Source organism: Hibiscus syriacus, unplaced genomic scaffold (genome assembly GCF_006381635.1).
Source record: "Hibiscus syriacus cultivar Baekdansim isolate YM2019G1 unplaced genomic scaffold, ASM638163v2 tig00112206_pilon, whole genome shotgun sequence".
Lineage (NCBI taxonomy): Eukaryota > Viridiplantae > Streptophyta > Magnoliopsida > Malvales > Malvaceae > Hibiscus > Hibiscus syriacus.
The window spans coordinates 961,159-988,465 of record NW_024063267.1 but is presented as its reverse complement, the minus strand read 5'-3'; the positions used below and the strand labels follow the sequence as shown (position 1 = coordinate 988,465).

At 36.8% G+C, this 27,307-nt stretch overlaps 3 protein-coding genes across 5 annotated transcripts; 2 read left to right on the top strand and 1 right to left on the bottom strand.

Annotated features, from left to right (window-relative positions):
• Positions 1 to 282: 282 nt before the first annotated feature.
• On the top strand, positions 283 to 13,822 carry LOC120175611 (BRASSINOSTEROID INSENSITIVE 1-associated receptor kinase 1-like). Of its 2 annotated transcripts, XM_039182216.1 has the most exons (11): positions 588 to 666; positions 1,538 to 1,670; positions 1,758 to 1,829; positions 2,467 to 2,610; positions 3,491 to 3,562; positions 3,662 to 3,733; positions 3,870 to 3,946; positions 4,546 to 4,674; positions 4,750 to 5,091; positions 9,350 to 9,744; positions 13,464 to 13,822. In XM_039182216.1, exons 1-11 carry the CDS (start codon positions 588 to 590, stop codon positions 13,794 to 13,796), a joined length of 1,848 nt encoding a protein of 615 aa, XP_039038147.1. In that variant the 3' UTR covers positions 13,797 to 13,822. The 2 variants fall into 2 exon arrangements, with proteins under 2 accessions (XP_039038148.1, XP_039038147.1); XM_039182217.1 differs by lacking the exons at positions 3,491 to 3,562; positions 3,662 to 3,733 and having other exon boundaries at positions 283 to 666; positions 13,464 to 13,796.
• A 3,199-nt stretch (positions 13,823 to 17,021) lies between these two features.
• On the top strand, positions 17,022 to 23,327 carry LOC120175353 (aminotransferase ALD1, chloroplastic-like). Its single transcript, XM_039181987.1, has 11 exons — positions 17,022 to 18,404; positions 18,508 to 18,530; positions 18,646 to 18,713; positions 19,107 to 19,223; positions 19,762 to 19,824; positions 20,267 to 20,371; positions 20,542 to 20,592; positions 21,093 to 21,413; positions 21,905 to 22,111; positions 22,701 to 23,037; positions 23,317 to 23,327. Exons 1-10 carry the CDS (start codon positions 18,334 to 18,336, stop codon positions 23,019 to 23,021), a joined length of 1,347 nt encoding a protein of 448 aa, XP_039037918.1. The 5' UTR covers positions 17,022 to 18,333; the 3' UTR covers positions 23,022 to 23,037; positions 23,317 to 23,327.
• An 829-nt stretch (positions 23,328 to 24,156) lies between these two features.
• LOC120175367 (F-box/kelch-repeat protein At1g22040-like) lies at positions 24,157 to 26,626 on the bottom strand. Of its 2 annotated transcripts, none has more exons than XM_039181996.1 (2): positions 26,547 to 26,626; positions 24,157 to 25,901 (listed from the first exon to the last, which is right to left on the bottom strand). In XM_039181996.1, the coding sequence occupies exon 2, from the start codon at positions 25,804 to 25,806 to the stop codon at positions 24,373 to 24,375; it is 1,434 nt and encodes a 477-aa protein (XP_039037927.1). In that variant the 5' UTR covers positions 25,807 to 25,901; positions 26,547 to 26,626; the 3' UTR covers positions 24,157 to 24,372. The 2 variants fall into 2 exon arrangements, with proteins under 2 accessions (XP_039037927.1, XP_039037928.1); XM_039181997.1 differs by lacking the exon at positions 26,547 to 26,626 and adding an exon at positions 26,383 to 26,456.
• Between the last annotated feature and the right edge of the window lie 681 nt (positions 26,627 to 27,307).

Below are 27,307 nucleotides of genomic sequence, written 5' to 3'. Positions count from 1 at the left end.
AAAACATATCAAAATTAATAGTTTAAATATTTTAATATATATATATATATATATGAAGAAAATTTTTGACAACACATATTCCTGACTTAATGGAGCTTGCTTTGACTAAGCCAACAAACAATGTTAGAGAGAGAGATTACAATAATGTTTTTCGTAGTTGAAAAAATAGAACCACGACGATTCTTCCTTTCTTTTTCTTCATTCTATCCCCTTTTCGTTACCAAACACACAATTTTCTCTCTCTCCATTTTGTCCCAATCACTGGCAAAAAAAAAAAAAACTCCATGATTACATTGTTGAAGGAAAGAGGGAGAAAACTAGAGCCGGGAATTCTTCTGGAATCTTTTTACTTTTCCCCCCTTTTGGCCCTAGTTTACTGAAGAATCTTTTCGAACTTTATTTCGCGGGCGCGCGCGTGTTTGTTTTAGTTTTTGCTCTTTGATTTGGTCAACGGCCGATACGTGTGTGATTTTTCATGTTCGTTTTTAGTCTGAATTGACGGCCCCGTAACTCGTCTAGTGGATCATTGATGATGATTTTGGGGGTTTAGCTCTTTGAAATGAGTATCCGACAATAGGGGGGATATAATGGAGCGATTGATTTCCGTTTGTTTGTGGTTGATTTTCATGTTGGATTTGGTTTTCAGAGCCGCGGGAAATGCCGAAGGTATGTTATCTTCATTTCTTAACTTCTTTGTTTTTCATTTAATTAGTGTATTTCTTGTTTTCCGATTTTGTTAAGCTTTCAATGTGGAATTGTTGTTTAATAGGTTGAAATTAGAGGGTTCTTGATTTAGTAGGTATTGGATTGGTTTATTAATAGCATGAGGTTGACTCCTTGTTTTAAATTTCAATTGAGCTAATTGATTTAACTGTAGACATAGACACATAGTTGCACGCTTCTTAATGACTAATTTCTGCGAATTTTTTTGATGTATTGCCTTCTGATTAACGATTTTGGTAGTTCACCGATATCTGGAGTTTGGGAAGTACTAATTCCATTGCGTTGGACCTTTCAAGTTATGTTGAAGTTTTTCCCTTCCCAATATTTCAGTGAGGGAACCATAATCAGGGATCATTTAGCCTTAAACTAGAAAATTGAAGTATATATAACAATAATTCGGAAAACTAGTAACTATAAGTCTATATATGCCTAACAGTTTCTAACATATATGCTTATGGTAGCATGCATGTTATAAGAGATTGTCAAAATAAGTAAGTAAATGAAAGTTAATTATGTATATTTAAGAAAATACCACGTAATTAATGCAGAAATAAGTTTTATGAAAACAAAAGTGTATATAGTTATTGAATAAACCTAATTCCTTTTTCAAGTATCTTGCTACTACAAATATGAGAAACACACTTATTTTATTATATTCGCCAGTAGTTACAGTAATTGAGAAAGTTATTGTTCACTTTCCTATTATAGTTGTATTTTATCAGAAGATATATATGCTGGTTGCTGGTTGCTGTTTGCCGAGTCTGATGTTTTGCTGCCACCAGTGATCTATTGCTTTTCTTTATATATAAAACAGGTGATGCTTTGAATGCATTGAGGACCAATGTGGTTGACCCAAATAATGTGTTGCAAAGTTGGGATCCCACCCTTGTTAATCCTTGTACATGGTTTCATGTTACATGTAATAATGAAAATAGTGTAACAAGAGTGTAAGTTTATTTTTGCTACTTTCATATATGTTACTTTTGAGTTTATAGTTTCACATATTAAAGGTGTTTTCCCTATTCTGAAAACAGCGATCTTGGGAATGCAAATCTCACTGGTCAACTGGTTTCTCAGCTTGGGCAGCTTCCGAATTTGCAGTATTTGTAAGTCGATAATGTTAGACCTGGTTATTACATGCTTCCCGACTTTTTAAAATTATTTTAAGCAAAAAGAAGAAGAAGATAACTGACGGAAAATCAGAACACCTGCATAGTTTGCCAAATAGTTAATTCCATAATTGGTTGATTAGGACTTCCTTTAGATGATTTCCATGATTTGATTTCTGTAGATAGGTTTCATTCAGAATCATATTCTTTTAAATTCATAACTGTATAAAATTGGATAAACAAAACTTTCTAGAATGCTGAGTTAAACTCAATGTGAAATCAACTCCTCCAACCATTGGTGTCAAGGGACCAGGTGCACTCTAGATGTTAGAACCCCAATTCAAGGTGCAAGGACCTTTCTTGGAGAGTCTTGAGGTGATAACTAAGTTTGGTGCTGCATTTTTGTGTGTGCAAGTCTGTGGCTTGACAACAATGAATCGCCTTAGAAAAAGTAGAAATGGTTGTAAGCACTGGTTTTGATTGCTTTTGTTCGGTTTATTTGTTTTGTCATCTTAATCTTGAAGGTGTTTGTATTTGATTGGATTAAGTTGCAAATTTCATACAAAGATACTTGGATACATGCTTCGATTGGACTTGTTCTAGAATTATTAATTTCTCTTCTTTTAATTAACAGGGAGCTTTATAGTAATAACATATCTGGGATAATCCCAGAGGAGCTGGGGAATTTGACGGAATTGGTGAGCTTGGATCTTTACTTGAATGAATTAACCGGAGACATCCCAACTACTCTGGGCAACCTTAAAAAACTCCGTTTCTTGTACGAACTCTTTTCTCATTTTCATTTTGCTATTTTATCAAATTTCTTTGTGTTCTTGCTTTCTAGTCATAGCCGTTTAGTATAACTAGAAGGTTTTATGCAATGAGATATTGCCAGCCAAAAATGGCATTATTATTAAAAATGTGCTTTCTTATTTATAGTTGGGTTGTTATGAAAATTTCCTTCTCCTCTTATGCATGTAAAATGTCGGTATTAGTCGGTTTTTATAGGGAGAGTGTAGATAGGACTTAGGAGATAAACCTATTGGGATGGTGAAACCTATTTCATACCTTTCAACCCTTATCCTCCAACTCGGTGAAAGTTTAGGTATACATCTAGAAGAATAAGAGTTATTAGTGTCTGTTTGCTTTGCACTTTTGCTATTGGTTCCCAAAAATGGAAGGGCAAAAAGCATGTCTAGAGGTAAAAACAAATTAAAAAGGTTTAAGAATTATATGCAAAATATAATCCTCTGGGATGACAAAATGAACAATTTTGCTTCTATCTGGACAAATTATATTATAATAATTGCTATCACTTTTAAACTGTTTGTCCACCGAAAATCAATTCACACAGTGCTAGTGAGATCTTGGCCCTGTGGTGTGGGTCTTCACATTGTGATTGTGATGTGTGGCCTTGGTGAGGACGTCAAGAATTTGAGTTGGTGGGAATTAGGAATGTGAAGCCTGTCCCTTATCTGATGTGAGTGTGCTTGGAATGAGATGAACTGGATTAAAATGGTTTCCCTGAGCAATAGGCTCTTTTCACCTCTTATATTTGTGCCAACATGTTTCTCTATGCGTGATTTTTTTTATCAGTTACATATCTATTTTCCATTATGCAATATATTTGATGCTTTCACTTTCTTTCTGTGGAATAGGCGTCTCAACAACAACACGTTGGCAGGAACAATTCCTCTGTCCTTAACTGCTATCGACACACTGCAAGTGCTGTGAGTGTTGCTGATAGAATTCTTCTCCTCATTAGTTGTTTTATCTTGGGGTCAAGAACAGTTCTAATGGAGTTGGATGTTATATCATTTGTGGCGCAGGGATCTTTCAAATAATCAACTTAGAGGAGATGTTCCAGTTAATGGTTCCTTTTCACTGTTCACTCCTATCAGGTTTCTCTTATGTTATCTCAATTTCTTCCCACCCTCTCACTCTAAACTCCTGGCACACGACCTGCTTGTTCCATTTTTCATATTTAAAATTGCCATGCCAGCCTCTTGATTTGCTGCATCTTTTTCTGTTTCACAGTTTTGCTAATAATCAACTCAATAATCCTCCACCTGCTCCACCACCTCCTATCCCACCGACACCTCCAGCTCAATCAGGTTTGTTCTCGATTTTATTGTAATTTATTATTTATTTTCACTGCTGACAAATCTGAAAATGTGCCTAAATTTGGGGCTTCCTCATATTATTTATTATTTTTCTTGAGATATCCTTTGCATTGTTGCATTCACAACCGTTTTCGTGTTACCACATCTTGGTAGCATACAAAATTGTTGTAGACTGAGTGTATTGCTATTCCTGAACTTTCTTACGTCCGAGTCTTTTTTAAGAAGGTGCTTTTAAGTTCAAATTTTTATCTGATAATGAAAGGACTCAACAGGGTTTCAAAAAACGTTCTGCGACCGCGATTTCGTCCGCGATATAGCGGTTTTGCTTCCGTCCGAGTTACCCACTACACCCGCAATAGCGCCTGCGACGGCCACAATCACACTAAACTGGAAATGACCGAAAACGCGACCGCGACCGTGATTTGAAACCCTGGGACTCAATAATGGTTTTGGGTTCCTTAGCCCATAAGTTCACCCGGTTTAAATGTTGCCTGCTCAATCGGTGTTGGCACTGGCTGAAAATGTTAATTAACTATATATTCTTGATATAGGTGTACTGACTTGTGTTTGTGTATTATTCATACCGGCAGGTATTAGTTCCACTGGTGCTATTGCTGGAGGAGTTGCTGCTGGCGCTGCCCTGCTGTTTGCAGTTCCTGCAATTGTACTTGCTTTGTGGCGAAAGAGGACACCACAAGATCATTTCTTTGATGTACCTGGTTAGTGATTTTTCAAGATATAGTTTTACTTAATATTATTTCGTTGTGTATGAATTCACCTTTTTTGGTTTTTAGCTGAGGAGGACCCAGAAGTTCATTTGGGACAACTTAAAAGGTTTTCTTTGCGAGAACTGCAAGTTGCAACTGATAATTTTAGCAACAGAAACATCCTGGGTAGAGGAGGTTTTGGTAAAGTTTATAAAGGTCGCTTAGCTGATGGTTCTCTAGTGGCAGTAAAAAGATTGAAAGAGGAGCGTACTCAAGGTGGAGAGTTGCAGTTCCAAACAGAGGTAGAAATGATAAGTATGGCTGTCCATAGGAATTTACTACGACTCCGTGGCTTTTGTATGACCCCTACAGAACGACTGCTAGTCTATCCCTTTATGGTTAATGGTAGTGTTGCATCTTGTTTAAGAGGTACATTCTGTTTTCTCCTTTTTATATCTTTAGTTTTGTCCTTCCTGTTTCTCCAATGCCGTCTCTATTATACATGTTACTTATCTTATATCTATGTTGTTTTTGATTACCAATTTTTCCCAATGTCAATTTTATAAGCTTGTGAGAGCTTTTTTTTTTGATAGAAGATTAGGCCTCATTAAAAAACCCCTTCATACACTACATGTTACATTAGTAACATGAAGGACATAGGAAGGAGGAAAAGAGTGACTATGAATTTTATTAATCTGAACAATAATACACAGCCAGTCCCTAACCACTTACTGTTACAACATAACACTGATTACATAACACTGAAACCAAAACACCCTTCAGAAATACAAACAAAACACAACACCTTAACAACACAAACACATAACCTATTAATCAACCTATACCAACTTTAGCTAACTCATCCGCTTCCCAATTAGCAGCTCTCAGAATATGCCTTGTAATAATACTCTGTCCTTCCACACGAGAAGCTATATCTCTCACCAAGGACTGAAACAAAGGGGTACATAAATCCGGATTTTTAATCCACTTCAATGCACTACTAGAATCCGCTTCAAGAATAATCCTTTGACTGGGAATAGATCTTACTTCTTCAATAAGAAGCAAACCTCTTTTGATCGCCAATAGCTCTGCAAGTATAGGAGGACCGCCACAAACCTTCTATGAAAACGAACCAAGCAGCACACCTCTGTTATCCCTAATTAGTCCACCTATTCCTCCTTTATCCCATCCCTTAACCATCGCACCATCTACATTAAGTTTTATGAACCCATTCGGAGGAGGTACCCACCAAGATGAAGGAGAACACCCCTTTTTCTGTCTTCCCACTACATCTGCTAATTTTATATCCCCCGCTAAGGAGTCAAAAGGAATATGAACATCCTTAAATCTAGCCCCAAACCAAGAAGCAATTCTAAATCGAACAAGAAAGAATAACAGATAATATCCACCTTCCTTTTCTGGAAAATTATCTCATTCCTGCATTTCCAAACCGACCACAACACCGCCCTTGGAATGAATCTCCAAATAATGGAGCTCGGAACTAGGTCATCCGACAAAATGATGAAATCAATCAAATTCTTAGGAACCACAAAAGAAACATTCCAATAATTAAAAAATCTAGACCACAAACCCCATACCACCTCACAGTGCAAAAAAAGATGTGAAACCGACTCCACAAACTTCCCACACATCTGGCATAAGGGGTCATTAATCCCAGCCACTCCTCTCTTTAACAGTTCTTCCTTAACCGCCACTCTCTTATGTGCAACTTGCCAAACAAAAGTTTCCACACGGGTGGTGCTACTTCTGCCCATACATGTCTTTCCCAAGTACCATCCTTCCCGTCATTATCATGCCGTCATCATAGTGTAAAATTTTTTGATGCATGATTTAGCAGAAAAACAACCCTCTACATTTCCCTAACCATATCCAGCAGTATTCCTCTAATAATGACAAAGTGGTATTATTCAACAGAGAAATGAGTTGTAACCATTGCTCAACTTCCCAATCCACCAAGTTCCTTCTCACTTGAATATCCCACACCCATCTCGTAGCATTATTCACCCTGAACTCTGCAACTTCACCCCCCTTATTGTTCGAAAGAGCAAAAAGCCTCGGGAACCAATCTTTAAGAGGAACCAGTCCCTACATCATGCCAAAGCTCCACGGATTCTCCATTTCCAGCTCTCAAACACATATTTTTCCTAAGACAATCCCCAAATTCATCACCAGAAAAGAAGTTCTTAACAACTCCTCTCCAAATCCAAGAACCACGTGCTGTCCAAGTATTCCCAATCATCATAGAACTCGGATCCCATACTTTGTTCTTTCGAAAGTTTTAAAAATTCCAAATCCAATTCCTCAACCTCCAATGTATTTTATTAGTTAAACAGTCTTTTAAAGAACTCCACCACCGAAGCTTTAATTAAGCTAGGATCAAAAGTGACTTCATTATCCACTTTGAGGGATTTAACAGTTTCTCCTTCCTCTACCTCCAGCACTTTGATGAAAGAATCTTGTGTTCTTGTCCCCTTCCAAACTCCACTTCAATCTTGACTTCTGTAACCAAATCAATTCTTCTTTCTTATAAAGGTCCATAATTCTTTCTTTTTCTTCCACTAATGACTTCATTGACACCATGGGAAGGCCTTGTTGCATATCTAATTCCATCTCTTGAATTTCTTTCTCCAACCTACTAATTTTCCTGGAAGCTCTAGGTAACCCTTCCTAGACCATCTCTTTACTGCTTCCTTCACCCCATTTAACACACTGGAGATGGGTTTTCTCTTTTCTACTTTACATAGTTTAACCAATTCCTCCTCCATCATCTCGCCAAACCCATCCTCCTCCATGACATAGTTAAACATCCTGAACGGTTTAGGACCCCAATTCCAACCCCTATTTTCCAGCAAAATCATATCATGATCAGAAACAGACCTTGCTTGCAGGCTTTGGCTTACCTCGGGAAATAATGATAAAAATCTCTGATCAACTAGGAAACGATCCAATCTCACATAAGTTGGAGCTTCCCTATTGTTACACCATGTTAATCGACCTCCAGACAAAGGCAAATCTACCAAATTAGCTTTACTCACAAAGTCTCTGAAAACATTCATTGAAACCGAATTCACAGCACCTCCAACCTTCTCTTCCTGTGATGAAACAGCATTGAAGTCCCCTCCTAAACACACTAGACAATCTACATTCTCCAAAAAGGATAATAACTCCCCAAAAAATAGCTTCTTTTCTGAATCCACTCTCGGACCATACACATTTCTGAATCAACAAGTCCCTGATAAATCTTCCATAATCCCCTTTATTGCCACAAATCTCCTATGAATAACCTCTTCCTTCACAACAAACTCCTTCTCATTCCACATAGTAATTAATCCACCAGCAGAAGCTACTGCCAAACCAGTCAAAATTTTCCCTCCCATTTTCCTCACTAACGTATGACTCACACCTTCCACTTTTGATTCTTGTAAAAATAAAATTATAGGTTTCTTCTCATCAACAAACCTCCTCACAGCTCGAGCTTTAACCCTCCTACCCAAACCCCTAACATTCCAAGAAATTTTCGACCACTCAACCATCATCATCGTACCATAACCTTGTAAGCCTATTCAAATTATCTTCCCCCTTGCAAATCTCTCTCCTTAACCAAAGGAACCACTTTGTTCATGAATGCTTTCTCACCTCCTCTAAATTTAACACCCAACAATTTGCTAACATTCCAACATTCCAAAGCCTTTGCCACTCCCTCTGCCTCATTTGAATTAAAATAATTTGACCCTCTACCTATGCAACTCTTAACTCTCCACCTCCTAGATCTTGAATAAACATTGTTATAAAAACCTCTCTCTGCTTTACTAACCGATGCACTCTTACCAGAATATCGATGTTGGGCCAGAGATACAGGCCCATTTGGAAAGCCTATTGCAGCCTGTTCAACATTCTTCTCTTCTGCAGACAAATAGCATTCTCTATTTGGTCTTAAGCTCCCTTGATCAGGCCCACTTACCTCCAGCCTATCCAAGCTACAATTAAGCCCATTTTCCTGTCAACCTCATCATGCCTCGAAGTGACACCTCCCATACTCTTCCCATTTTCTCTCCCTTCATTAAAAACTTTCGACACAATCTGCTGGATGGGGACAACACCTGCTGCTGTCTCCTCCCTACACAAGTCAACATTAAAAATATTTTTTGATCCCGTTTTTTTCAAACTCCCATCGATGTCTGTGCTACCACCTTGTTGAGAACCCCGAACCCATGCATCTACCTTGTTCTGAGCGTCTGACACCGGCTGTTTGTCCAACTGCCCCACCTGCCCTTCCTGAACATCCCCTTTGCTCCAGTCCGACGAATTCTCCTCCCAAGGATCCACTGACACATCTTCTTCAACCACATCTGCTAACTCAGGAAAGAAATCTTCACTACCTTCAACCTTAATCTTGATAATGAACGATCTCCAGCTTGTGAGAGCTTCAATTGCCAGTTTCTCCTTTATTGCTTCTTCACTTGGATAAGAAATTTAAAATACCATCATATCTTGTAATCTTGTTTTAAACTGTTTTAACTTCCATTTGATAAAGTGACACTTTTGGTAAATGCTGTTTGTGTTTAAATCCAAGTGGAATTTAGATAAATTCATGGAGAAACCAAATACTTTGTTAACTCCTCTTGTTAGAACGGGCTATCTATTAATCTGTTTTTATGTTCCCTAGAGCGTTCCGAGTCTCAACCAGCACTTGATTGGGCTATAAGGAAAAGAATTGCTCTTGGTTCTGCAAGGGGGCTTGCATATTTGCATGATCATTGTGACCCTAAGATTATCCACCGTGATGTGAAGGCTGCAAATATATTGTTAGATGAGGAATTTGAAGCAGTTGTCGGAGACTTTGGGCTGGCCAAACTGATGGACTACAAAGATACTCATGTTACAACCGCCGTTCGTGGTACAATTGGTCATATAGCTCCCGAATACCTATCAACTGGAAAATCGTCAGAGAAAACTGATGTTTTCGGGTATGGTGTTATGCTTCTTGAGCTCATTACAGGACAGAGGGCTTTCGATCTTGCACGGCTTGCAAATGATGATGATGTCATGTTGCTTGATTGGGTATGTACTGTCTTCCCATTATGTTTGTATTCTAAGTTTGACTTCTGCTGTTCTTGTTTATTGCTGGAATTATTATATGCTTGCTTCACTTGGTTGGCCACAAGCAATACACTAAGATTATAATAGCGAAGCTTAACGGAAGTTATTTTGCAAGGTAAAAATGCAGAAGCAGAAAAATAGAAATAGTTGAAACCTGACGGTATTTTCCCCGCAAGATGAAGGCGGAAAAAGAGAAAATATGGAAATAGTTGTTAAAATGTTTTGATATGGGAGATACGATCTTTTTTTTTTTTTTTGATAGGAATAGGATGCCTCATTAAAAACCTCCCTCATAGTGGTCCTCTGCCCTAAGGTAGAACCAACTAGCGGAAGGAGGAAAAAAGTGCATCAATTTATTGATAATAAACCAGATACATAAGGCTTAAAAACAATCTTGCAAACTACATAAAACTTAAAGACAGTCCTGAGGGTACTTTGCTCTTAAGGCTTACACAACTGCCTAAGCAAGGACAAAAATTACCCATTTCCTTCCTTTGCTAACTTATCGGCCTCACAGTTACACCATCTAGGAATCCACCTAACAAGAGCCTGAATAGCAGAAATAATAGACACAATTTCCTTGACAAAGTTTGACAGAAAAGCAGGTGCAAGAGCTTGGTCTTTAATCCAATCCACTGCTATCTTTGAATCGCTTTCAATAATTAGTCTGCCCTTCTAAGCCCATTGTGATGAAACAAATAGGTCAATTCCTTTTTTGATAGCCTTCAGCTCTGCTAGGATAGTAGGAGAAGGACCGACACTTTCTGAAAACGAAAAAAGAATATCCCGATTCCAATCTCTGAGAATACCCCCTATTCCAGCATACATACCAACCGTACTAACAGCCCCATCCACGTTCAACTTAAAAAAATCCACTGGAGGAGGACTCCAACAAATTGCCTTCCTATTCATGCCTATGAACTCTGTTAGATTATCAGCCAAAGAAAGGTCAGCAATTAAAGAATCCACTTGAATAGGGATAAGTGGATATTTTGCCAAATACCATTTGGCTAACCTTAACCGCATAGTGAAAAACAATGATAATCTATCCAACTTCTTTTCCTCAAAAATGATCTCATTTCTAATCTTCCATATTGACCACAAGACTGCCCCCGGAATAAACTTCCACATAGCAGATTTAGGATTCACATCAGCCCAAGAACTAAGCAGCGAAGGAGGGTCTGGCGGTAAAACTAACCGAAAACCCCAGTACCCTATAATCTTATACCAAAGTTCCCACGAAACTCGACATGAAATGAAAAGATGATGGATTGATTCATCCTGCAGGTTACAAAGTGGACAAAGAATGTTCTCCCCTAAAGGAACCCCTCTTCTGAACAATTCAACTCTAACAGCAACTTTTTGATGGGACAATTGCCAAATGAAGGATTCTACTCTAGGAGGAACTAAGCCCGACCATACACAGTTACTCCAAAATAAAGATTCATCATTAAAATTATAAAGAGCTTTCCTGCAAGCTTTAACAGAAAACAACCCCACATTCAACCCATTCCACAACAACCCATCATCCAATGACTCAATAAGTTTAACATTTTTCAGCCTATCCAACAGCTCTACCAGCTGCTCCACCTCCCAATCACATAGATTCCTCCTAGTCTTCACACACCATTCCCATCTGGTTGAATCAAAACTCCCAAAGTCTGCAACATTACCCGTTTTATTAGTAGAAAGGGCAAAAATTCTTGGAAAAAGAAATTTCAAAGGAAACTCCCCAAGCCATGTATCACACCAAAAGGATATAGATTTCCCATTCCCAATTTGTATCTTTGCATGAGATCTAAGACAACCTCCGATGGTATCATCCTTCATGAAGTTATTAACAATTCCCCTCCACATCCAAGAGTCATTTTGAGAAATAACCTTGTTAATATCCATGGTCTGACAGCTGACATTGTGTTTACAACATAAGAATCTCTTCAACATCGAATTTTTGTCATTTGCAAATTTCCAAATCCACTTACCCAACAAAGCTCGGTTTGAAACATTCAAATCAACAACGCCTAAACCACCACCACTCAACGGTTTGCAAATTTTATCCCAACTCACCCAGTGAATTTTCTTCTTTCCATCCCCTCCACCCATAAAAAAATCGACATCATGGAATTTAACCGGTGAGAAATAGTAGAAGGCATCTTAAAAATGGATAGGTAAAAAATAGGTAGGGAAGATAAAACCGAGTTAATAAGTACTAGCCTACCGACCATAGATAGAGAATTAGCTTTCCAACTTGCCAATTTCTTGCTGAAATTTTCAATGGCCGGTTCCCAAAGCTTTGCCGAGTTCTTTTTCTCCCCTAAAGGTAGACCTAAGTAAACAGTCGGGAATGAATCAACAGAGCAGCCAATATCCCTAGCCCAAACATCAAGGATGTCACTCTCCACATTAATCCCATACAGCTTGCTTTTTGCTAAATTCAGTTAGAGCCCCGTCAATAAACCGAAAATCCTCAAAACTCTTCTAACATTCTGTATCTGAGTAATTGAATCTCGACAAAAAATAATTAAATCATCTTCAAACTACAGGTGAGACAAAGTAAAAGAGTTTTGACTGTTTCCAAAAGAAAACCCCTGAAAAAGACCCAAGTCCACTACTTTCGACAGCATCAAATGTAGTAATTCCCCAACCATGTTAAACAAAAGAGGAGAAAGGCTGCAACCTTGCCTCAAACCTTTAGCAATAGGGAACTCTTCAATAGGAGAACCATTCACTAGAACCGAGATAGAAGCCATTGAAATGCACTGTTTGATCCAAGAACATCACCTCTCGCCGAATCCCATCTTTATCATTAACTTTTGCAGAATCTGCCACTTCACAGTGTCGTAGGCTCTGCTAAAATCCACTTTAAATACAACCCCTTTAAGTTCTTGCTTCCTCCAAGAATCAATACCTTCGTTAGCCAAACATGCACAATCTAACAATTGCCTTCCCGGAATAAAAGCAAACTGTGACAGACTAATAATATCATCGATACACGATATTAGTCTCTTGGAAAGAACTTTTGACAGAATTTTGTACAGGCTGCCCACAAGACTAATAGGTCTATAGTCTTCAATACACTCAGGATTACCTTTCTTAGGAATCAAGGTAATAAATGCATGATTAACTCCATGAACCCACTTCTTTCCTTTATAGAAATCTGAGAAAAACTCCATGATCTGATTCTTAAGAATTTTCCAGTATTTCTTGTAAAAACCCATGGTAAAACCATCCGGTCCAGGAGCTTTAGTACTATCCGAAGAAGAAATTGCTTGCCATATTTCTTGTTCCGAAAATTCCTCCTCCAAATATGCGCATTGAGATGTTGTTAACTGTGCAAAATCCAAATTCAAGTTCTCTGCCTCCAAGGCCGAATTGGAGTTGTATGCAGACTTGAAAAAATTATACACACTTGAAAAAGATACGATCTTTTTTCATTTTTGTGTTGTTAGCAGATTGGAAGAGTTCATTTATCCTTTCTGTTCATTAGTTTTGTGTAAGGGAATGCATGTTTCAAAATTGCCACCATTTTAAATGAGCTTTGATTTCGAACAAGGCCGCATTAAGAAAGCATGTTTTGGAATGGTGTTGTCTTTGTTGACTGCAATCTGTGTTGCTTAGACTCTTCATTCAGGTACCTATGCCTGCAATCTGTGAACATGCTAGCAATGCTGAAATTTCAGGTGAAAGGTCTTCTGAGAGACAGGAAGTTGGAAACACTGGTGGATTCGGATCTCAGTGGTAATTATGTAGACGAAGAAGTGGAGAAGCTAATCCAGGTGGCTCTGTTGTGCACTCAAAGCACCCCAATGGAACGACCTAAGATGGCTGAAGTGGTGAGGATGCTGGAAGGCGACGGCTTGGCTGAAAGATGGGAAGAGTGGCAGAAAGACGAAATTGTCCGCCAGGAGTTCAACCATGCCCACCACTTCAACCACCACCAACCCAACGGGAATTGGATCATTGCAGACTCCACATCTCACGTCCCTCCAGACGAATTATCCGGTCCAAGATGACCCGCTCCGACTCACTGCCGCAAAAATACATTACAAGGGTCTTTCTACAACACCTTGTCTTGCTATTTTAGACTGTCCGTTGTTCACATTTGTGCATATAGTTCCTTTTTTGTTCCCTTCTTTTTGGCTCTCATTGATGCTGTTGTAATTTATATTTACATGTTGTACGGAGTTGTAAACTTTATAGGATTGCCTTGCCAACTGAGTGGAGAAAACATTATTAGTTGTGCTGTCCAAAAGGGTAAAAGACCACCCTATGTTATTTTGGTGTACCGAAACGTTAGCCAAGACTGTTATACAATGAATAAATGCAGTAAAAATCCATTTACCACCCAATGTTTTACGGTCAACAATCAATCAGTACTTTAAAAAAACCAAGACATAAAAAAAAGACAAAAGCGTACTTGAAATCTTTGTATGTTTAAAAAAATATTAATGTAATTTTCGTATTATTTTTCTCTTAACGTGTATTTCAATTAAAATATTCAATGTGACCTTTTATTTAACGTTTTTCGTAATTGACCAACAATTCTGTTAGTTATTGTTGATGTAGATGATTTTTTTAAATATGTTAAGAAAGGAATACTATTTATGGGTGTGGGTGTTGGTAGAGATAGAAATAATCAATTTTCGATTGCATGAGCAGTTATTGAAAGGGAAAGAAAAAAATCATATAGATGATTTTTATATAAATTTATGATTGACTTAGAGCATTCTAATGACGAAAGACTTACATTAATGTTGGTTATTGATGAAAAACGTTGGTCAATAAGGTACATTAAATTCTTTTTTTGAGTTGAAAGGTCACACTGAGACAAAAATAATACGAAGACTATATTAATCTTTTTAAAAGTACAGGAGTTTCACATACCTATTTGAAAAAAAAATCAATCAACACCAATTAATAGTTGTTTTAACTATTGTGAGCGTCATCGACGATCGGTCAATATCTACTAATGATAAGTTATATTTTTGACTAAAATCAAAATAGTTAAAATATAATTTTATTTATTTAATAATGATTCAAAATAATTACTTAATAAAAAATAGTTTATTTAATAGAATCCAATTTTAACCGAATAAAATTGCCAATAATTAAAACCATTGAACAAAAAGTAAACATTTAGAAGTTTTTTTTTAAATTACTCTCTTCCTTTTTTCCGATTGATTCACTGACGATTCAAATCGAGTTGGGTAAAAGTTTTTTGAATTAAATACGTTTAGAAGTTTTATCTTATAACTCAAATTTATGAATTTTAAATCAATTCAAGTTATTTGAGTTTTTATTTAAATTTAGTTAAAAATATTTATAATATGATGATACTAATTGATTATAATTTAAATGATTTTCTATAATCATATACTATATGTATATATTCATATTTTTTATATGTGATATACTTATATCATACAGAGTTGAGTTATTCAACTCGAACTTGAAAAGTAATCATATATTAATAAAAAATTAGAGTTATTTGTAACTCAATTTTATTTAAAACTTTTTAAAGTCGAATTGAATTTATAAAATTACGAATCATACTAAATTTTAAACGTTGAATCAAGTAAAAAATATTTTTTAAGTCGAGATAAATTTTACTCACCCCACTTTTTTTTATTAATCTGGGGTAAGTATAAGACAATATATGTTCAAAGATAACTCTTAACCTTTCAACATTGAGCACTCACACCCTTAACATATATGGTGCTTGAACCCGGGTCCTCAGAAATATTAACAAAAACTAAAAAATCTTGAAATTTTTTGAAAAAAATGTTTTTTTAATAAAAATCATATTATTTTAAAAGTACTTGATAATTTGTTTATAATTTTTTATTTAGAAAATTAAAATATTAAAAATAAATAAATTTATGTAACTAAAGTTTATTCCAAACAATTTTCCTTAAAAAGAATGTATATTTACAGTCGGTCGGTTTCCAACTCATCTTTTCCCCGGAACCCGGTTCGGAAATTTCAAAATCCTTGGGTTTTGCCGCGAGTGTTGATAAACAGCTTTACCACTTTAGATTACAATGGAAGATCGTTTGTGGTTCGCAAATGGAGGATGCTGACAAAGCATTCCTGGGACTGGCAAAACCTGGGAGAAAGAAAACACCGGTGAAATGTTCCAATCTTCAGCTTTTGTCAATTTTTTTCTTCATTTTTTGTGTGTGTTTTGTACATTGTTAGGTGCTCTGTTGTTTTCCATATTCCCTCGTTTTTGTTCGTATCTAGTGTTTTTAGTATTTTGTTTTATTCCAATTTCTCGGTTTAGAAATTGCTTAGATTCAAATGATAATTTAAAATAAAATATAAGGCTACTTGGTTCTTGTTGGTTTTCATTGATTTGTTATTTTCCACGTTTCAGATTCTGGTTTCTGTCAATTACTAATTCATTATTCTTCAATGTGTATGACTATTCTGTTTCATAAATATTACTTCTGAAAGATCACATATCTGCATTAATTTTTTAGGGTTGAAGGGTAGGTGCTTAGTTATTTTGCTTCCAGGAAATTCTGTTGATGGATATGTGTATTCGATATAATTTATTTATTATGCAAGCTTTGATATAAATAATAAATATTATCGGGTTGATCATCATGTTTATGAAAGTCAAAATGGGCTTTCCCACAATAATTTGGGTAGAATCAGATTGCATTTGAATATGTTGACAATTTTAGTCAATAGTCTTTGTTTTGTGGCATTTTCTGGTTGGTTGGTTTGAAGTTTCTTGGAGTTTTGGTTGTGGAATGCTAGGATGATCTTTTTGGAAATTGTTTTTCTAAAGCTTTTGGAGAGCCTATGGAATTTAGACTGGAATTTTTCCACATGTGTTTTGGAACTTTGTGGATCGTCATGTAGACTGGTAGAATACTTCCACCAAAGGAAATAGTTGGGGCAGATATGTGGTTTTAATTTAATGAAAATAAACTTTCTGGTCAAGATTTTCCTATTGTGCATGCATTTACGTGATGCAAGACATGACGGAGGGAAAGATCGCCTTACTTATCAAAGAGGATAAAGAACTATTATCGGTTATGGAGTCAATCCCCGTAGTAAGCTTCTAGGTTATGCAACATTTATATTTTAATATTCAAGTGACAATGTAGTTTTTCCAACATCTAGCAAGGTAATCAACTCCTAAAGGTCTATAATTATTAAGCAATGGTTGCATGTAAAGGTAGATTCTATTGGCAGCTTTTATGAAGTGAGTGGAAGCAGGACTTGTAGGAATTATTTTGAAACTAAAGTGTGAGTGCATCATGCACAAGACTCTGTAGATTCTAAGTTTTTGAGTGACAATCAGTGAAAAGAAAGCTCTTATTAAAAAAAAGATTATGTATGTTCTTTTTAGAAATTTTGAGTTAGCCACTTTGTTTTCCCTTTCAAAAGAGATGGTGACACTTCAAATTATTTCAAATCCAAAAAATTGAGGAAAAGTTTGGATCCATTTTCCTTGTGTGATAAAAGACAAGAGCATCATGGAAATGAGGAAAAAGGAATAAAGGAGGAAATTAGGTGAAACTGTGAAAATAGGCATGCCATTCTTTGCTGAATTTCTATTGAAATATTAATGCATGCTGTAGTCTAATAACTAATATCAAACGAACGCTCTGAACATCTACATCTGGTTTGAATAGGATCACTTAAGATGTCTATTCTTCCCAGGTCTGACTTCTGAAGGTCATCACCTTGATATCCATAAATCTAGGCTGAGGGTTAAATATATCCTCAAATGTTAAGTTTTACATCGTTGATTGACTGCAGTATGATCCTACACATTTGTCAATAAAGATGGGTAACAATGTTTGTTTTTACTCTTCTAATGTTCAAGCAAGAAGATTAGAAGAGCTTGTCTTTGTACAACATACGCAACCAAAATGTGCATATACTATGGGTTGCTTCTAGGGGTTGATTGACCTTTCTCTGCATGGGAAAAAAACTTGTGACTAGGCCACACATATGGACATCTTGTGTAAGCTAGCGCAACTTGATTGACAACTGACAAGTTATGAAATCGGATAGTTTTCATTGACAAACATGAATTAATGATCTTTTCAAAATGTTTCGTGTAAACTAGTAAAGTTTTCTTTCCCTTTCAAAAGATATTGTAACACTTTTAAGGATTGCAAATGCCACGTTGAAGTAAAAAATTGAACCATTTTCCTTGTATTATAGAATTAAAGAGCATCACGCAAATGCGGAAAACGAAATAAAGGAAGAAATTAGGTGAAGGTGTGGAAAATAGACCTATCTCTTTTTGTTATAGATATTACTATTAAAGATCAATGCATGCACTAGTCCAACCAATACTACCAACAAATGAAAACCTATGAAAATTGACATCTGGTGTGAAATGGTCAACTTCACACGCATCCTCTTCCAAGCATTAACTTCTGCATGAGTCACTTCCTTGATATTTGACTGTGGCATCGGTCTATATATTTGTCGAAGCGGATGGGTTGCATTCTTACAGCACATCCCACTCCGAAGCAAGAAGGTTAGACGAGCTTGTGTTTTTGCTAAATATCCAAAACCAAAATGTACAACTTATCAGTTTGCAGTTTTATGGCCTTTGGAATTTCCTTGCCGCCTAAGATGGTCCTGGCCAGGTATATGTTCTTGTAATATAGAGAAAAGTTTCTTACATCTCCTGTTATTATTTTATGGATTACACTGTCTAATTTGTGCCATTGTTTGTTGACTGGCATACAGTTTGAGACTTAAGCAGGGAAATGGTATGTGCCATGTATTGCATTTGTTTATATCAATTTTTTGTTTATCATTTTCATTTTCATATAAGGTTTCTTTGGCCACAAATTGGCATTAACTGATTAATATTTCTGATCACAGGTCGTTGCACAAATGTACCCCGCAATGTAAACTTGGAAAAGCTGCAGAATAACTATTTGTTTCCTGAGGTTATTGTTAAAATCTCATATTACTATTACTTTTCTAGGAATTAAATCATCTATTCTTACAAGTTTAAAGTTTTAGCTTCACAGTAGCACTTCAGTATAATAAGAGTGGAGAACACTTGTAGCCCTTCTTTTGTCACTGGTTATGGACACTGATTCTCGCACCATTGATTTTTTTAAAGCTGAAACTATAGTTTTTTCCTTTTTTTAATGATCAAATTGATTCTTGAAGCGCAAGAAATTGTTGCCTTTTCAGCTTGTCCTTGGTTTCATCCAGTCTACCCGGCTCTTTACATATTCTAAAACTACCACTGCTTGGGTTTCTCTTGGGCGTCCTAGGTGACCCAACATTTGGCCATTTTCTGATTCTATTGATTCTAATTGGATTCTAACCAGATTTCAAAGCGGGAGCTGCAGCACCTGGAAAAGTATCCAAATGCAAAAGTGATTAGCCTTGGTATTGGTGACACCACAGAGCCCATTCCTGAGCAAATCAGCCTTAGCATGGCTAACGTAAGTCTTGGTCAATTCCAGTCTGTTTTAATTTCTGTTGCTATAGCCTTTTAGGTTAAGAATCCGAATTAAGGATCTCAATGGAACTGGCTTATGTTAACATTATCTTCTTTTAGAATTTTCAAACATAAGGCTGTTAAGCTTGAGGGCCAGCTAGTTGATAGCAGACTAATTCAGGGTTCACCCCAATGCAACTAAACTTGTTCAAAGACTCGTGATTTCTTTTGAACCCGCCAATATGTTTTGGTAGTCATCATTCTGTCCCAAGTTTAAGCTTTAATACCTAAGAGAGATGTTCCTAAACAAGGAGTTCATGGGATTAGACACCTGTCTTACTGCTTGCAGAAAGTGTTTTTTACCTAAGGCCAGTGTTGTCTTGGTGCACACCTTGGTGCTGAAAACATACAGTGAAGCACCTATAATCAATTTTATGCCTTTTGGAGCTATCTTAAATGATCCAATGACTGCACTTGAGATGTGAGAAAGGGACTTCATTTATTGAGAGATGAATATTTCACTTCAATGTTTTTTTTTGCAGTATGCACATTCCCTTTCAACTGCTGAAGGTTATAGAGGATATGGAGCTGAGCAAGGGAATCAGGTATTCGGTCTTTGTTTCATTTGCACCGGTTTATTGTAAAGAAGACTTGTTTGTTAGCTGATTATTGGGTTCGTTTCTTCATTTCTTGAGGTTAACATATCTGTTACTGCCATTAGTTATGATTCTTGGACCTTTCTGTTTCTTTATAGCCAAATCATGCCAAGTGTTCAACAATAGTACGATTTTCTCTTTACGTATTAACTAGCTGGAAATTCAGTGGAATCATTTACTTGTCCTTCTTCCAGTATACAGTTTTGAAACATAACGATATTTACATGTGCAAGTTTAAAGGTTACACTGCTCTAATATACTGAAATACCTTCTTATCTGAATTGTAATTTTGCGCTGTTTCTGTTTATCTTATTGTGTTTTAGTAGGAATGCTTTTTTATGCAATTGTTATCAGGTGAAGTTTTCGAATATTAACTTTGTACAAATAACAGGCATTGAGGAAAGCAATTGCAGAAACATTCTACAAAGATGTCGCCATAAAGGACGCAGAAATTTTTGTATCAGATGGTTCCCAGTGTGACATTTCCCGCCTCCAGGTGACTTCCCTTTTGTGCTTTCCTATTTGTTCATTTAGCAGCATCTTCTTTATTTCTTTTTCGGAGATATACTTTAGCCAGCATCTTATGCAAGTAATTTTACAACCGAGGTAAACTGTTGATTTATTGTGTTGAAAGTACTAAGCACTTGTCTCTTTCAATATTTGCAGCTGCTTCTGGGTTCAAAAGTGACAATAGCTGTGCAAGATCCATCTTTTCCGGTGATATTATAATTCTTCTCTCTGTTCAACTTATTATTAATTATTATATTTGACTGCATGTTGCTTGTCTAATAGCAAAGAATATATTCAAGAAAGCTGGATCAGATACAATTTTAGTAATGAACAACCATAATTATTCCATTTCATGCTTTTTTGCACATAACTTAGAAAATGTTTTATATAAATGTTGGCACTTGCATTTGCAAATACAAAAATATCACTACATGTGAAACTATCACTACACGTGAAACTAAGTCATTTTATGGAAAATAATTAGTATTTTACCTAGAGATTAGGCCTGACAGGAGCTGAACTGGTGAACTTAACATAATCTAGTTATGCCTGTCATCATTGTACTTTTTGTTTTGTCTATGCCATTTTCTTCCTTTAGCTTCTTGAAACTAATGTAAGCTTTTAATGTGATATAAAAGGAAATAATTTATGATGGATCCTTGTATCAGAGATGTAATATTCAATATGGAAAATGTAATTTGTAACAGGCTTATATAGATTCAAGTGTCATTATCGGTCAGGCTGGTGATTTTCAAGACAAAACTGGGAAGTATCAGAAAATCGAGTACATGCAGCTCAGCCCTGAAAATAATTTCTTCCCTGATTTAACAATCACTCCAAGAACGGATATCATCTTCTTTTGTTCGCCAAATAATCCTACAGGTCATGCAGCGACGAGGAAGCAATTACAGCAGCTTGTAGACTTTGCAAGGGATAACGGATCAATTATTATTTTTGACTCTGCTTATGCAACCTATATTTCTGATGGCAGTCCTAAATCAATCTTTGAAATTCCTGGATCCAAAGAGGTACATTGCTGACATGTCATCGAACTAAGAAAAAACAACCTACTTCAGTCTTACTCTTCAGTCCTAGAGACTGGTTAACTTTTGTTGGACTACTGTTACAAGGCTTTGGCTAATGATTAGGTATTTAGGAATGGTATATTGAAAATGTGAAAACCTTTGGAGAATAATTCCTTCATTTTGCGGTTAATTAGACTTGATAAAATTCTACCATTTTAACAAGGATTTGCATTTTCAATAGTGTAATTGTTCGATGGGGTTCATGAGAACATAAATTTCATGGTTCTCGATTAAATCCACCGGTTTTCCGGACATAAAAATGTGAGATACCTGCATGGAAAAATGAACTTTGAATTCATTCTCTTGGGATCTCTGAGATGGCTCAGACTATATATAGTTTGTTAATTTGCTTCATGAAGCATGGTACATCAGTTTATATATTTTTCAACCTGTCCTTTGTCTTTAAACTGAGAAGGAAAAGAACGTTTCCTCAGGTTGCAATTGAAATTTCATCGTTCTCCAAATTTGCTGGGTTCACGGGAGTTCGTCTTGGTTGGACGGTAGTCCCCGAAGAACTCTTGTTTTCAGGTGGATTTCCTGTCATACATGACTTCAATCGCATTGTGTGCACCTGCTTCAATGGGGCATCCAGTATAGCTCAGGCCGGTGGACTAGCATGCCTTTCTCCAGAAGGTTTCCAGGTATGTGCAAATGTTAGAAGCAAGTCCAACAAAGCCTTGCAAATAAATTCAATTTTGGCATCCAATGTTTATTATCAGTACGAGGGTTTATCGGTACTGTGCTTGCATGCAAAGGCATATTAATGGATCCACTTTCTAATGACCCATTAGTCACAACAATATCTCCCACAATATAACAGTGATTATAGCAGTTACCTGTCCGTTTTTGTATGAATGCGTGCAGTCGAGTCTAATGAGATACTTCGTCTGACTGAAAAATTCTTATGGACAAGTTTCTTTGTTGGAGTCAACTGAAAATCTTTCTTAAGCTTTTGATAATCTTCGATAGCTTTGGGAGCGATTGCTTGCGCAAAGCTTATTCGAACCAAGCAGAGGTGAAGATCATCTCAAATAGTTATTTATCAACCTGTTTTAGTACATAAACATACTTTTTGTGTTTGTTAGAGAAGGTAAACTGTTACTCGGATTTGAGCCAAACGTCTAAAGAGGAAACAATAGTAGGCGAGAGAATTAGTTTTGGCATGCAAGTCTAACAAAATACAATCTAGGCAACCAGGACTGATGCATTTGTCTTTTCGGTAACTTTCAGGCTATCCGCACGGTGATCGACTACTACAAGGAGAATGCTAGGATATTGGTAGACACATTTGCTTCACTTGGTTTAGAAGTTTACGGCGGTGTCAACGCCCCATATGTTTGGGTGCATTTTCCAGGTTCAGAATCATGGAATGTATTCACAGAAATTCTCGAGAAGACTCATATAATAACAGTACCGGGATCTGGTTTTGGTCCCGGTGGCGCCGAGTATATCAGAATCAGTGCATTCGGGAAAAGAGTGCGCATCATAGAAGCATCTTGGAGGCTGGAAAAACTTTTCTCCATGGGAAAATCCCCCTTTTTAAGTCTCTAGAATAAACAATGAGGTGGTTTTCACCAGCCATGTCTTCCCATGGTATATATGTAATATAATAAAGGGTAAACTATATAAATGATACAATGCCTAAAGTTCAATGGTACCTGGTGTAATTTATCCTATAATAAAATAACCATATACCAAAGTGCGCTGCTGTGTAAGTTAAATCCCATGGACTGATATTCAGGTGTAAATTATTATTGGTTGTCTTAAATTAAGAAATACGCTATGTATTTTTTGGTATATAATCACAAATACGTATTTTCTTATAAATTTTAAAATAATTATTTAGGTATATGTTAATGTGATTTATAATTTTTTGGTATAATTTTTCGAGTAGTCGCAGCTTGGCCCTCCAAATAATTCCTTCCCTGATTTAACATCAGTCCAATTATTCGCCAAATAATCGTAATGCAGCAACACGAAAGCAATTACAATCACGTACAGTTCGCAAGGGATCGATTATTATTTTTGACTCCAGTTATGCAACCTATGTCTCGATGACAGGCCTAAATCGATCTCTGAAATTCCCGGCGCCAAAGAGGTACATTGCCGACATGTCATGTAGCTAAGAGAAGAGGTCGTCAGTCCCCGAAAAACACTTGTTTTTTCAGGTGGGTTTCCTTGTCATACACGATTTGAATCACATTGTATGCACCTGCTTCAATCGAGCATCCAACATGGCTCAGGCTGGTGGACTAGCATGCCTTCCACCAGAAGGTTTTCAGGTAAGTCTAACTACTAGAAGCAGGTCCAGGAAAGCCTTGCACATAAATGTTCAGCTTTGGCATCAAATGTGTACCAGGCTATCCGTGACGTGAGGTGAGGTGATCGACTACTACAAGAACACAAAGATAATGGAAGACACATTTTCCTCCCTAGGTTTAGAAATTTACGGCGGAGTCAATGCCGGCATAGTTTGGGTGCATATTCTGGGTTTCGGTCCTGGTGATGCAGAGTATATCAGAACCCGAGCTTTCGGGCAAAGAAAGTGCATCATAGAAGCATAATGGATCCGGCTGGAAAAACTTTGCTTCAAGAGAGTACATCAGTATTCTCAGCCATGCCATCCCATCCCATCCCATGGTATAATCATCATGTAAAAGTAACAAAATAACCTGGTAACAAATGGTTGGCTAAAAATCTTGTCATCCTTTATGTTATAATCTGCAGGAATGCAATTTGTAACTTTACTATATCCATCATCTAGTATTTCTTTTCAAAGTGTTTCTTTTCTTTACATTAAACAAGCATAGAAGGGAAAAGTTTGCCACTTGTATGATCAATCTTTCTGATGAAACAAATAAGAGCAACAGAACAGTTTTCGGAAAGTATTCCAATCGAGGCACTATATATTGAGGGTCTGACAACTTACTAGTTCAGAAGATCCGGCCACCCTTGTAGCAATAACCCTCCAAAGAACTGTTTCGGATGTTGTAGCAGGTTCTGCAGACTCGAGATGCGCACCGGTGGAGCTATCCAATGAAGATGATGAAGCTGATGGTGAGGAAACATGGTTTTGCACATCAGCCTGTAGGATAGAGATATTGTTGGCATCTTTAGCAATCACATGGATCTTTCCTAGTAAACCGGCAAGCAAATAGGGAGAGCCGGAATCAGTGAAGTTGTGAATCGGGACCTCTCCTAACACTTTCCAAACATCATCTTGGTAATCATATACCTTAATCCTCACACTTTCAGGAGAATTAGCCAGATCAAGTGCATACAACTCACCATCCACGGTGACACTCAACTTTGTTCCGGCCTGTCTTCCAGGCCAACCATCACCCATGCCTGCCGGCATTTCGACCCATGAATCTACCTTTGGATCATATACCTCTCCTCCGACATCAACAAAAAACGGCCAGAAATATAAACTCTGAGGAACAAATAATCTTCCCCTATATGATGTCATTCCTGTGGCAATTGGTTTGAGTAGATCAGCCAGAAAAGCAGTGGGTAGAACCTGAGCTTTCGAAAACGGCATGCTAGGAATTTGGGACCATATACCAGTTCGAGGATCAAAGACTTCAGCAGACTGAAGTGGAGTTAAACCACCATGGTCCTTGGTAAACCCTCCAACGGCGTATAGCCTATTATTTAAGATGGCAGTCTTACAATAGGCTCTACCTGATAACATTGAATTTACTTCACTCCATGAATTTAAAACTGGATTATACTGCCAAACACACCTCAGCGCTGAAGCTCTAGAAAATCCTCCCAACACATAGAGGCTGCCGTCAACGGCACCGATGGCACAGCCACAAAACGGCATTCTGTCCAATGCATTCTTCCGGCCAAGCCAACCCCTAACAACATCTGCAATTTTTATGCCGGAGCCGACAACATTCCACATCCAAAGGCTGGCTAAACCTTTCCTGGATTCATCTTCTAAAGCAACATTTGGCATTTGAGGCAACCTCTGCCACCTTCTTGACAATGGGTCCAAAGCATACCACAAAAGTTTGTCGCCTTCGACCTTGGTCAATATATAGAGCCATTCCTCTGTTGTTCCAAGTTCTTTCCTTGTATTAAAAAGTTCAGTACTCATGATGGCAGCTTTCCAGGCTCGAGACACTAACCTCACATTCAAGTAATTAATCCTTGGAATTCTGGCAAGAATCAGATAAGATATCTCATCAGGAAGGCTGGGAATCAATCTCGGATTCTCTTCGCAATCACATGATGACAACTTTTGCCTTTTGCATGCTCCGTTTCGCGAAACGTCTACGGGTTCACTCATTCCAGCCCTGGGATTATTTAGACTTAAGAATGCCCCCATCGATATCTTAATTGATTGCAAGATATTAATATATCAACGCCAGAGCAGCCTTTGATGGCTAAAGATCTTAATCAACAAAAAAGATTATCTGGTATCTGAGACAAGAACAAAAAAGCAGAGTAAAATGGAAGGTGTCAAAGTCGAATTATAAGGCCGAAAGCTTTAGTTTACAGCATTACCATCTGCTTGAAGGAAGACCATCAACAAAAAAATATAGCCAGCAAACTGAAATATTAAGCATAAAAAGGGGGGCAAATAAACAAAGTTCAAAGATCAATTCTAAAGAATATGAACAACTTACTTCCTTAACTATCCTTAATTTTTCTCAGAAACCAATTAAAAGTCAAATAAAATGGTCAACGTTTTGATCACTTCTCATCCAGCAAGAACAAGAAGAACCCAAATTCCCAAGTTCAAGAATTCAACAAGGGTTCTCCACAAAAATCCTCAATTAATTCAAAAAATTTGCAGCGATCGTAAAGCTGAGACAAGTAACAGCTAAATTAAGTAAGAACAATTTAGCTACAAACAATTTAATAGCCATGAACGAATTCAAGAAGAAATTAAAGGATCCACCTTCTATGTTTCAATTCCAAGTGACAAATTTTCCAATAAAACGGCTACGAACAAATTCATGAGCAGTATAATCCCAGAAAACTAAGCTAAAAGAACAAAAAAAAAAAGTTTTCTTCAGAGAAAAGGAAAGAATTGAAAATAAAAAATAGGGTAAAAAGGGAAACCTTAACACCGACGGAGAGACGAAGATGGCCAGTAGACGAACCATTTGAGGTTTTGACCCAATCAATTGATAATCTGTACAAGAACAGAAGTTTGTTCTGCGTGAACAGTATTATATATTTTTTAAATAATTTTTTCTTATATATATAAATTTGAATAATAAAAAGGGAAAATTACACCATTTTTTCACTGAACTATACTCTCTCTTATTTTACTCATCGTACTTCCATTTTTTCTAATATACCCACTACATTTTTGAATTTTTCCTGTTTTTATCACTTTGAATCATTTTATTATTATTTTTGTATGGCATGACATTTTTTATTATTTAATATAAAATAATTGAAAATATAAAATAAAAATAGAAGGTGGTTGGATGCCACCGCCGATCGTCGTAAATGGTAGTCGTTCAGTCTCAAATTTTATGGATTAGTTCTCTCAATCACTAAATCTGAATCTGGTGGTTGTTTTACCGAAAAATGTCCCAAAACTCGTGAATCTCGATTGAAACGTTTCGACTTCCTCACTTTCAGTCTCTAATTCGTAGATTTTGGAGCATATTTCGACAAAATGGAGGTCGGATTCGGACTCACGGTATCAAGGCGAAGTGACCAATGAAATTTGAGACCGAACAACTACCGTCTACGACAATCAACGACAGCCGATGGTTGTGTCCGGCCACCTTATATTTTTATTTTATATTTAAATTATTTTGTATTAAGTAATAATAAAAATGTCATATTATGTGAAAATAATAATAAAA

Bases quoted from the DNA above. Each gene is read 5' to 3' on its own strand.
- LOC120175611 (XM_039182216.1), top strand. From the start codon at position 588: ATGGAGCGATTGATTTCCGTTTGTTTGTGGTTGATTTTCATGTTGGAT. The intron at 3,563-3,661 runs GTGAGTGTTGCT...TTTGTGGCGCAG, and splicing joins ATCGACACACTGCAAGTGCT to GGATCTTTCAAATAATCAAC. The intron at 4,675-4,749 runs GTTAGTGATTTT...TTTGGTTTTTAG, and splicing joins TCATTTCTTTGATGTACCTG to CTGAGGAGGACCCAGAAGTT.
- LOC120175353 (XM_039181987.1), top strand. From the start codon at position 18,334: ATGTACAACTTATCAGTTTGCAGTTTTATGGCCTTTGGAATTTCCTTG. The intron at 19,825-20,266 runs GTATTCGGTCTT...TACAAATAACAG, and splicing joins GAGCTGAGCAAGGGAATCAG to GCATTGAGGAAAGCAATTGC. The intron at 22,112-22,700 runs GTATGTGCAAAT...GGTAACTTTCAG, and splicing joins TTTCTCCAGAAGGTTTCCAG to GCTATCCGCACGGTGATCGA.
- LOC120175367 (XM_039181996.1), bottom strand. From the start codon at position 25,806: ATGGGGGCATTCTTAAGTCTAAATAATCCCAGGGCTGGAATGAGTGAA.